The 12189-nt window shown below is 43.8% G+C and overlaps 1 protein-coding gene across 1 annotated transcript in view; it reads left to right on the forward strand.

Moving 5' to 3' along the window:
- Positions 1-2302: 2302 nt before the first annotated feature.
- Positions 2303-12189, forward strand: part of LOC119781631 — a 38366-nt gene continuing 28479 nt past the window's right edge. Inside the window, exons 1-2 of the mRNA XM_038282171.1 lie at positions 2303-2601; positions 10962-11726. Of these exons, the coding sequence (XP_038138099.1) occupies positions 2577-2601; positions 10962-11726 (790 nt within the window). The 5' untranslated portion in view covers positions 2303-2576. The remainder of the gene's footprint in view (positions 2602-10961; positions 11727-12189) is intronic.

Below are 12189 nucleotides of genomic sequence, written 5' to 3' on the forward strand. Positions count from 1 at the left end.
TCAAGTAATAGAATACAAGGGGAAAAATAAACCATAATTATGTGAGGATAACATAATTGATGCAATTGAAATTTTACTTAGAACTGATCCAAATTAATTTGACTCCAAAAGATTTATCATGGTATTTACTCATTACTACTGAGATCAGTTTCAGGAGAGGTTCAGATAAGAAACCAGGAGTCAGGTGTGTCTGTACTGGAGAGAAAACTATCTATGGCATTCATTTCTTTTCAAGGAAAAGATTTAAAAAGGCTAAAATTGTTGGGATCCAGAGGTCTGCCCTCCAGAGGGCGATGTGGATCCCTTTCTGTGGGCTTCTGTTGTCTGTTGGGATCCAGAGGTCTGCCCTCCAGAGGGCGATGTGGATCCCTTTCTGAGGGGTTCTGCTGTCGGTTGGGATCCAGAGGCTTGCCCACCAGAGGGCACCGTGGATCTTCTCCTGAGAGTTGGTGCTCATTAGAAGCAGCTGATCCCCATCTGCTGATTAAGATCTCTCACTATATAAGCTGAGTGAAAGCTCCCCTCTGAGCCGGATTGTTGTCCTTGCTATGGAAGCAAACCTGAGCCGCTCTGCCTGTTAACCCTGCCTGTCTGAACCTGCAAACCTGTGAGTTTGTTCCTGTTAATCTGTTAACCTGAACCTGACCTGCTCTGTCTTCTCTGCCTCCCAGGAGGGAGACTTGTGTTGCCAATAAATATTGGACTTTAATCCTGCCTCTGTGTCCTTGAGTTCTGCATTTGGACTAGCAAACCTCCCACATCATGACAGAACAATCCGGCCAACAGACTAGCCCAGCAGACTCCTTCTACGCGCTCCTGGGGAGGCCCGCTCTTAAACCTCCGCAACCACCCTGGCAGGTGGCTTTGAGTCGACATTATGATGAGTTGGTGGCCTCCTTAGCCCCTGAGCCCGCTCAGAGTCGTCCGCCACCACCCTGGCAGGTGGAGTGGTGCCGGCGTAATGAGGAGTGTAATCGAAAATCGGAGATGGAGCGTCGTCGACGAAATGAGGAGTTGGATCGCCAATGGCAGGAAACTCTTAGCCGTCTAAGGACCCCTTGGCCCGGTTGGAACCGTCGGGAGACTCCTGAGCCTGCTCCTGATGTGAAGCCACAATCGGTGGCCTCCTCTGCTCCTGATTCGGAACCGCAATCGGCAGCTTCCGGTGCTCCTGATTCTGAGCCAGAGTCGGTGGCTTCTGGTGTTCCTTATGCAGAGCCGCAATCGACGGCCTCCTCAGTTCCTGATTCAGAGCCACAGTGGGTGACCCTGTCTGAGCCTGTTGCTGAGCTGCAGAAGCGGAGGCGGCGTCCTCCTCGGAGCTTCCTGCAGCAGCAGAGGCAGCGTCCTCCTCGGAGCTTCCTGCAGCAGCAGAGACGACGTCCTCCTCCAAGGCCCCTGCAGCTTCTGAGACTCCGGTCCTGCGGTTGGCCTCCGGAGCGTCTGTTTCAGCTCCGTTTCCACGGCCGGCCACCTGAAACTCTGCCCTGCTGCCGGCCCCACGGCCGGTCATCTGAGACTCTGGGGGTACTGTTGGGATCCAGTGGTCTGCCCTCCAGAGGGCGATGTGGATCCCTTTCTGTGGGCTTCTGTTGTCTGTTGGGATCCAGTGGTCTGCCCTCCAGAGGGCGATGTGGATCCCTTTCTGAGGGGTTCTGCTGTGGGTTGGGATCCAGAGACTTGCCCACCAGAGGGCGCCGTGGATCTTCTCCTGAGAGTTGGTGCTCATTAGAAGCAGCTGATCCCCATCTGCTCCCCTCTGAGCCAGATTGTTGTCCTTGCTATGGAAGCAAACCTGAGCCACTCTGCCTGTTAACCCTGCCTGTCTGAACCTGCAAACCTGTGAGTTTGTTCCTGTTAATCTGTAAACCTGAACCTGACCTGCTCTGTCTTCTCTGCCTCCCAGGAGGGAGACCTGTGTTGCCAATAAATATTGGACTTTAATCCTGCCTCTGGAATTATATCCCAGAATTTGACAAATTACACTTCAGCTGGCAAAGCCCCATTTCAATTACTGTCTTACTTTTCCTGATGACATTTTTCATGACAATTTCAATTGCTGATAAAGAAAAAGGAAAATTATTATTATTTTGAGCTCTAATCAAAACCAATTACCTAACATTTTTGTTTTAGCTGGAAAGAGAAAATATCAACAACATTCACAACAATGGAAAAATAGACTATCATGAAAAAATTATACTACAGCATGCAGAGATGCTTATAACCCTGTAACAGGTTAAGACCGACTGTAATAAAACAAAATATCCATATTTCTGGTCAGTGAGCTAAAGAACAAGTGTCTGCAGGATAAGAACACCATGCATGGCCATGCAGATTTTATGCAAAATAGCTCCAACTGGGATTTGAATCCAGGAACAGATTTTGCAAGGCAAAAGTTCTAACAAAGGGTCTGCTGTGTACAAGGAAACATTGCCTCTAAAGTTGTGAAACTGCTAGGATGATTCAGTGCATTACAGAAACCTCAGGTGAAAGGAGCTGAGGCAAGAAAAATAAAATAGACTATTCAAAAGTAAGACATCATAAGTTTACAGCTGTGTACCCAGTAAAGCAAAAGTATGAACAACAAAATGACTGCTTCTGGTAAGTGTATGTATTACTTTAATTATGTGGTCAAACAAAATTAAAGAGATCATTTTTAGTAAGAGAATAATTTCATGTCAGTAAAACTTGTGAAATATTGATCTATTGAGTAAAGTTGTGGATGGAAATTGCTAATCAATGTCATAGTGAAGCATTCAACCATGTAATCCAGTTAAAGCAGTAGGGGTGTAAATAATGATTGTTTTGTATCGATGCATCGATCCAACAGCCGACGATCCGATACATCGACACGTCCGCAAGACAATCGATTCATGTTTTTTTTTTCCTTCGGTCTATTTTTATCCATTTGCTCCTGGGCGTAATTCTCCCTCCCGTGCTGCGGTGCCGCTAAACCTATTTTGCCCTCCTACCTCGCTTCCTGGTTATACTCTTACAGCAGTTTGTTGCAGTGAGCTTAACACAGACATTTTTAAATTATGCTCAATATTGAAGCGTGGTCTGTGCTACACGCTGTGGGTCTAGATACGGCCGAGGCGGCGAGGAAGTGGGGGTGAGTTTAGTCCGACGACGGAGGGACATGAGGGCCAAAAAGAGCGGAGATCCAGGTGGAAAAAGGGTCCCAGCGTTCTCGCGCACCTCGCTCTTCTAGCGGGTCAAACTCCACAAGTTGTTTTCCGCAATTTCGGTCATAAAAACAAAACAAGCCGGCCTCCTGTCTGCGGTCAGCTACAATTTGGGAGAGGAGCAGTGGAGCTACTGTGGAGGGTGCGGGGACGTCTGGAGCCCAGGTATTGCATTGCACTCATTGCACTGATTTTCTGCAGTATTTTTTAATGCAACTTTTCTACTTCTGTTATTTGCTGTTGTTTGTAAAAAAAAAAATGCATAACGATATTACAGCTTTCATGGATTTATTTCAAACTTGAAACTTTGTTTAGCCTGTAAGGTGAAAAAAAAAAATAATAATAAAAAAAAACTTAACCGATTAATCTATTAATCAAACCGAATTGAATCGAATCGTGGTGTATTCTTGAGTATCGAAAATAATCGAATCGTTGGGTCAGGAAATCGATACTGAATCGAATCGCCATGATGGGTGTGATTTACACCCCTATAATGCAGACAGATGTTAATTCACTCTGTCAGCAATTTCTTATCTTTCTTTGCAGTGAGAGAACAAGACAAATAATAGTAACCCTTCGAATTTATTGTTTTTGCCCTGTTCTTATTAAAAAAAATTTCCTCTCATTAACTCAAACCCTTTTGAAATGCTGTGAAGGTGTCCACATATAAAATATTGTATGTATTTATGTTGTAATAAAAAAAAAATACAGTTAAGGAAAACAATAAAATGTGATGAATAAACTCCGAGAAAGAGTCTAGGTTTTAATTATCTCCCATTCTTCCATGATGATAATTCTCTTGATAAGGGATGTAATTGTTGAAAATGGAAATATAACATTATTATTTTTATCTTTAACCATTATAATCAAGTAACTTTTTGTTTGTCCTTGAAAGAGAAAATGTCAACATCATGCACATCAATTGAAAAATACTCTTTCATGTGTATACTGCTGCTGCACAATGGAATATCCTGTAGTACAGACTACTGCAGTCTAAAAAATCCTTTTTTAGACTGCAACTTTTGACCACACACCTACCAGCAATTATACACAACTCTCTGATCTCTATGCTAAAAAAAAGTGACCAACACAGAATACAGTGATCCTGAAACTCTAGCTCTAGCACTAGTCTTACAGGGACAGTGTTAATAGATTTTAAAGTGCCATATTCCAAACTTAATTAAACTAACAATTTTGTTTTTGTTTTGTTTTTTATTTTAGTTGTATTTGGTATTAAATTAGCCCACTTGGCTATATATGTCACGTTTTGGTTGTGGTTTAGAGGACCCAAAATGCAGAGGCATAGAGGCTGAGGTGATTTCTTGTAGTTTTAATGAAGAAAGCAGTTAACAAAGGAAGGAATCCAACTGAAAATGTATCACAGACCAGAACCGTGGAGACATCGGGGGAAACACGCACAAGGAGCCAAGGAGAGACGAGGGCAGCAGATAACAGCGATGACAGGACCAGCAACAACAAGGAACCAACAAGCAGTGACTGCAGAGGGAGAGTACATGTAGCTGACTGAGACAATGGCAGGGCTAACGAGGTGACAAGGAGCAGGTGTGAGAGGAGACAACGAGGGAGCCAAGGGGAAAGGAACACACACAAGAAGGCAACAGAGGAAAACAACAGAAAAACCTGAGAACATAAATATAGAAACTACAACAAAATTGGAAAAAACCAATAAAACTAGGAGACATGGAGCAAAGTAAAGCACAACATAACCAAAACCATGACAATATATACAGTATTTGAATACATTTTACTTTGCCTACCCTCATTACTTAATTACTTCAGTACTGTGGTTCTGTTATTCTTTTTAACTGTTTGGTTTATGCAAGATAAACAAGAAGAGCAAAATTTGGTCAAAGCAGTGGACATAGCAGTAATTTACACAGAGTTTCACTGATAGAACGGAGGCTGTCTCGACTTGTGGTAAATGCTTAGATCAACACAGTCACTGGAAATGAAAGAGCTGCACCAATGCCTCAAAACATCAAACTGCCCGCAAGCACCTCTAGCTCAGCCACCTGGAACTGCCTTGGCGCTGAGCGGAAATCTTACCAGACATCTGATAGAATGGATCCCTCATGGAGATAATACATTGTGGCCAACAAAAAGCTTGAACATCCCCTCATCAACATCAGTACTAAAAAAGGACAACAAGCAGCTACAGCCCACAGTATTTAACCTTTTTATTTAACCATCAGAAGAGTTTGACTTTGAGAGTCTCAGGTTTGTACCTTGAGGGTTCTTGGTTAAAGCTTTGGGAGGAGAACTAATGGGTCCAGAGATTGTTTGTTCAGCAGAGTCTGTTAGCTGCTTCAGCGTCTTACTTCTAGAGAGAGGGCAGACCTTGGTCTTGAGTTTCCAGCTCTTGGTCCAGAGCTGCATGGAAATCCAGAGAGGAGTCTTCAGGTTTGGCTCAGAGGGCAGACTCGGCAGGTTAAGCTCTTCCAGAGCTTCACAGGAGAAAAACAGGTTTCCTGAAAGTAGAGACAAAAAGGGTTAAAATCCAGTCTGGATTCAAAATCAACAAAGTACTCAGAAGGATCTTGTCTTAGGTGCTAACCAACTGGATTCAACACTGTGGCATTGAGGCAAGGTCTGAAGACAGCTTATATAGTGTGGACCCTCTGATGAAGGAATGAGCCTCAGCTGTGCAGGAGGCTCGGCTCCGGAGGATCCACGGCGGACTCTGCTGGAGGAAGGTGGTACTACTCCAGCTCCCAACAGTACCCCCCCCTCAAGGGCGGATACCAGACGCTTCAGATAAGACCTAGGGAAACAAGGGAACAAAAAACAACCCACCAAGGGTGGGCGGAGGGGGCAACATACTAGGAAAGCAAGAAGCAGAGTCCACAACAAAAAAACCAACCCACCCAGGGTGGGCAGAGGGAAAGAAAAAAAAAAAAAAAAAAAAACTGAGTCCCAGAACAAAAAACAATCCACTAAAGGTGGACGACAACAAAGAAAGTCTCTGATATTTTACCGGGAGACCACCGGTAGCAGCTCAGAAATAGGTGCAGGGCGGGGCCGCCCACTGCGGCACCGGAGCTGATTCAGAGGGGACCGCCGACTGCAGCTCTGGCCGCAGCATGGAGAGAGCCGCACACGACGACTCCGGTGCAGCCTCCGACGAGGTGTCCTGGGGCGCCCACCGTGGGCTCCTGGATGCTCGGATCGGCCGTAGAGGGACTCCAGTAGGTTCGGCGGAGCGGGGACTGGTTGACTGACTGGAGGCATGGCAGGAGGAAGACCACGATTCAACGTGTCTATGAGTCCAATTAAAATGAGGGTCGTGTCGCGCCAACCACTCATATCCCAGAACCAAGGGAGAACAGGCTGATGGGAAAACAAGAAAGGTTAAGGTCTCTCGATGACTACCAGAAACTTGAAGCTGAAGAGGCTGAGTCTTGTGGGTAACTTGGTGTAGACTCCTTCCATCTATGGCTGAGACTTTAAGAGGCTTCCTCAGAGGGGTGGTCTCAATGTTTAGCTGTTGAACTAGATTAGAGTCAATAAGGTTTCTCTCACAACCAGAGTCTATGAAGGCTGACAGAGTGAGAGTCTGATCAGAACAGAACAGAGTAGCAGGTAAAAGTAGATGAGAAGATTTTCTATTTAGTTGATGCTTCACCAGACTCCTCATAATCTCAGACGAGCCCCAAATCCTTTTCTTCGCTGGACAGGAAGAAACAAAGTGCCCAGGTATTCCACAATAAAAGCAAAGTTTCTCCTTAAACCTTCTCTTCCTCTCATCGGGTGTGAGCCTAGTGTGACCAATCTGCATTGGCTCCCCCTCAGTTGATTCAAAAGCTGGAGGAACAAAATGAGTTCTAGACACGGGATCAGATTCAGGCTGGGCACGGCTCTCAGTTCTGAACGCCTCTTCAGGAGAAACAAAGGAAGAGGTGTCCCTTCTCTTAGCCGTAGAAACAGAAACTGGTAAAATATGACTCTTAATCTTTGACTTGGATCTGGTTCGAAGACGGTTGTCCAAACTAATTGTCAACCTGATGAGTTCCTCCAGAGTCTCAGGTACTTCGAGTGGGGTGAGTTCATCTTTAATATTTTCGTTTAAAGCCTTGAAAAAAGCACTCTTAAGTGCACACTCATTCCAGCCTGAGGTTGCAGCTTTAACCCGGAAGTCAATGGAAAAATCTGCTACAGAGGAATTTCCCTGTCTAAGAACCAACAGAGCACGAGAGTAAATTGTTTGGTCAGAATCATGGTTAAACACTTGGGAAAACTCGGAAACAAAATTGGAAAAATCACATCTGAGGCTATCTTCGGAGGCAAACTTTGCCTCCGCCCACTCTAGGGTACGTCCGGTTAGTTGGGACAGAATAAACGTTATTTTTTTTTGTTCAGTTGGGAAACTGCCAGGAGAGTTCTGAAAAATAAGTCGGCATTGAAACAAAAATCCCTTACATTTGTTAGGGATACCTGAAAATTTCTCTGGGAGAGACGGACGGAATTCCGGAAGTGACGTGACAGGCTCTGGTTCCGGAAACGGAAGTTGAACGGGCTCCGCTCTAGGAGTTGATTGTCTGGAAAACTCCTGCAAAAACACATCAAATCGTGTGTTAAACTCACGAACGAATTTGTCCACAAGCAGGTCGTGAACATCACGAATGGCGCTCTCAAATCTCCTAGCCAGTTCTTCGTGGCTCTCACGGAGGGAGGTTCCAAGGCTCTGAATCTGGGCTCGTTGATCACTCAGAATCCTCCAGAGTGGTTCCGCTGGGTTAGTCGGTTGGCCGCAGTGTTCTGTCATGATGGGTTCACAAGAGAGACCCAAGTATGCAGAACCCACGAGAAGGAGACTGGTTGAAAGGTTAACAAAGGTTTATTGTTTCACAAGAACATGGAAATAACACTGGTACTGGTTCAGGCCTGGGGGGCTGGTTCACTGGAGTCTGCGTGGGAGACAGTTCAGTTAGCGTAGCATCAGAAGAGTTTGACTTTGAGAGTCTCAGGTTTGTACCTTGAGGGTTCTTGGTTAAAGCTTTGGGAGGAGAACTGTTGGGTCCAGAGATTGTTTGTTCAGCAGAGTCTGTTAGCTGCTTCAGCGTCTTACTTCTAGAGAGAGGGCAGACCTTGGTCTTGAGTTTCCAGCTCTTGGTCCAGAGCTGCATGGAAATCCAGAGAGGAGTCTTCAGGTTTGGCTCAGAGGGCAGGCTCGGCAGGTTAAGCTCTTCCAGAGCTTCACAGGAGAAAAACAGGTTTCCTGAAAGTAGAGACAAAAAGGGTTAGAATCCAGTCTGGATTCAAAGTCAACAAAGTACTCAGAAGGATCTTGGCTTAGGTGCTAACCAACTGGATTCAACACTGCGGCATTGAGGCAAGGTCTGAAGACAGCTTATATAGTGTGGACCCTCTGATGAAGGAATGAGCCTCAGCTGTGCAGGAGGCTCGGCTCAGGAGGATCCACGGCGGACTCTGCTGGAGGAAGGTGGTACTACTCCAGCTCCCAACACTCTGACTCTGTTACCAAAAGAAAACAACCAGCTTGAGCCATACCACATCCAGTTCACCTTCCGAATGGAAACCCACCAAACTTTGCTGGAAATTTGTTGAAAAACAGATGTGCAGTTCTGCAGCAGGAGCTAATGAAGGTCACCTCTCTTTCAAACATAAACAGAGGTATGAGACAAAATCAATACAGCCACCCCAGAAACAAAAAAAAAGGCCAAAAGTTCTCATTGTCAGGATTCAGCGGTCAATGCTGATGCTCTGTAACACCAAGAAAACAAAACTGTGTCCAAATGACTCTGTGTCAGATGTTACAGAGAACATAGTCCCACTAACCAGTGAGGAAAGACTGAATGTAGTGTAAAGTACTTTGGTCAAGTCTCTTGACCAAAGGGCAATGTAAGTACCGGCCATTTACCATTTGCCATGGACCATCTAGTTGATCAAGTTGGAACAAATTATATTACAGTAGGCAGGGATGCTTACAACCATGTAACAGGTTTAGATTGGCTGGAAAAAAACTAAACAAAAGAAAGAATTAATATTTTTGTTAAGTGAGCCAAAGAACAAGTACCTGCAAGAAAAGAACAACATACAAGGCCATGCAGATTTTATTCTAAAAAGAAATTACTTGGATTTGAATCCAGTAACAATTTTTACAAGGCAAAAGTAAAAGTATGGACAACAGATTTACTGCTTTCCGTTAACCTCTTACACCCTCAGGGGGTATAAATACATTTCTGCCTGACAAAAACACACAAAAGTAAATCACTTATAGCCTCACAGCTATTAGATTTAAGAAGAAACTTTTGGTAGGTCTGTAAAGGTAAGATGTCATAGAATGGTTTTCTGGTGTCAGCACCATTGTAGCTTTGACCCGGCCTGAAATATTAGGGACAAAATACAAAATATTTTGCATTTTTTGAACCTCGCCAAAATTTTCTTTGAAATAAACATTGCAAAACACTACCAAAATATTATTTATAGCACAAAAAGTAGTACAGACTTTCAAATCTAAATGTTGTGTAAAAATATACCAAATTTGGACTCAATCAGATGAATCATATTTATTTTAGAATGGTATTAGTGAGAAATTTCTTAGGCGGAGAGGCCATTTTGGCACATTTATCCAAAAATGTCACCAAACTGTGCCAAATGTGTTTTTTACATCAATATTGGGGGTTTGTTAAAATTACGAGGTCACGTAGCAGCTGGGCCCACCAGTGGGTCCGTAGGGTACTAGGGGTTAACTTTAGGCAGGTAAGATCTTCCGTATCATTCTATCTTGTACCGGATCTGGAGAAGCCTATGAATGACGACACTATTGTTAAACATTTTGATGTCATCTCCTGAGTTTCCAGGGCAGTTCCTAGAACAGAGCCAACTTTTTTTTTCATTAGCTTTTTGAGCTGTTTTGCTCTGATGCTGTTACCCCAGAAAATGATGACAGAAGAGACAAAACTGTCCAAAAGACATGTATAGAAGATCTGCTGCAAATGCTGAAGGACCTAAACTTCCTCAGGAAGTTCAGCCTTTTTATAGACCGCTTCACAGCTGCTTCTCCACTTTAGTTTGTTGTCCAGGTGAACATCAAGGTATTTATACTCCTCATCTGGGTTCTCTCCTGGTACCCCAGCCTTATTCCACAGTCCAAAAACATGTCTGTTACTGGCTAACCCTCTCTAAATTAGGTGTGAGTTTGTGTTATGTTTCTTTGTGTGTCTCTGTGTTGCCCTGTGACAGACTGCTGACCTATCTATGGTATAGCCTCTTGCCCATAGACTCCCAGAGAAAGGCACCGGTCCTGCCGTGACTCTGATGGAATAAGCAAGAGAAGGTGGAAGGATGTTTTACTGTTGGATTAGGCTATAATCTATAATCAAAGCATCCATGTCGTTTGGTCAACCTGTGTTTGTTTGTGTGTTTGTGTGTGTGGTGTGTGTGTGTGTGTGTGTGTGTGTGTGTGTGTGTGTGTTTGTGTGTGTGTGTGTGTGTGTGTGTGTGTAAGTGATTCATTTTCACAAAACCTTTTTATGAACAAAAAGCAAATGGTGATCCTGGTAAAGGCCACAAGAAGACATGTTGGTGAGCTGATAGAGTTGTTTCTTCAAGCATTGCTGGAATCACGCCTTCAAAGAAAGTCACAAAAGTATAGGCAATGACATAAAGTTAAACAAAAGTTTTACATCCACAATAATGTTTAATTCAAAGGCAGCTGCCTTGGTGAAATGTTGAAGTTTTTAGATCAGGAAAAGTTTTCTTTTGGTTTACACTCTTTTTCAAATTCTCCAACAGCTTCCCAGGAACCAGAAATCAGGATGGTTCTTATCGGAAAAACTGGAACTGGAAAGAGTGCAACAGGAAACACCATATTAGGGGAAAACCTCTTTAAATCTAAACCCTCTATGTCATCAGTAACACTCACGTGTCAGAAGAAAGACTGTTGTTTTGTTGGTCAGAAGCTGGCTGTGATTGACACTCCAGGTCTGTTTGACACAAAAGTAACAAACAGAGAAACACTGAGAGAGATCGCAAAATGCATCAGCATGGCTGCTCCTGGACCTCATGTGTTCCTGGTTATTCTCCAGCTGAACCGATTTACAGAAGAGGAACAGATGGCAGTGACATTAATCCAGACATGGTTTGGAGAAGAAGCTTCCAAATACACCATGGTTTTATTCACTCATGGAGACCTGCTGAGTGAGATGAGAGGAAGAGAAGCAATGGGGAGTTTAATCAAGGAGAATAAAGCTCTCTCTGACCTTATGGAACAGTGCCAGGGACGACACCATGTTTTTGACAATAAAGACAGGCATCCACATCAAGTCAGAGAGCTGCTGGAGAAGATTAACCAGATGTTAACAGAAAATGGAGGAAGCTACTACACCAATGAAATGTTCAAAGAGGCAGAGAAAGCCAACAGAGAAGAAATGAAAAGACTTCTGAAAGAACATCCAGAAATGAGCCCTAAAGATGCAAGAGAAAAAGCAGAGAAAGACAATTCATTCATTCGGGATTTTCTTGCAGGAGTTGCTGCTGGAGCTGCTGCTGGAGCTGCTGGTGGATCCACTAATCAATTTTTTTGGGAGCACGTTATGGAGTGGGAGGTGTAGTGGGAAGTGTAGTGGGAGGTGCAGCTGGTCAGGCAATATCATGTATTATACTGTGATTGTATTGTCTTGTTTTTAATCATTAACCTGCAGCCCCTTAGGGGCTTTATTCAGATCATATTAAAACACATTTATTTCTCAGTTCTTTTGGTCATTAAGCCTGGGATGCACTATGATATATAGTTAAGCCTTGCTTGCAGCCCCAACTCAAATAATGCAAATAAATCACAGAATTAAAAATTTTACAGCTTGCAATGTTTGTCCTCACACTCTGCGAACTGATGCTCAGGTGCAATCTGAGAATACAAATGGTACTTCCTCAAAAAAAAACAGGTCGGGGTCTTGAACAATCAAAACATTGAACATAATAAATAGGAATAGCTAGTAAAAGAAGAAAAAACTTCTGTTTTTTT

The sequence above is a fragment of the Cyprinodon tularosa genome, unplaced genomic scaffold (genome assembly GCF_016077235.1).
Source record: "Cyprinodon tularosa strain WSP-4 unplaced genomic scaffold, ASM1607723v1 ctg180, whole genome shotgun sequence".
Classification (NCBI taxonomy): Eukaryota; Metazoa; Chordata; class Actinopteri; order Cyprinodontiformes; family Cyprinodontidae; genus Cyprinodon; species Cyprinodon tularosa.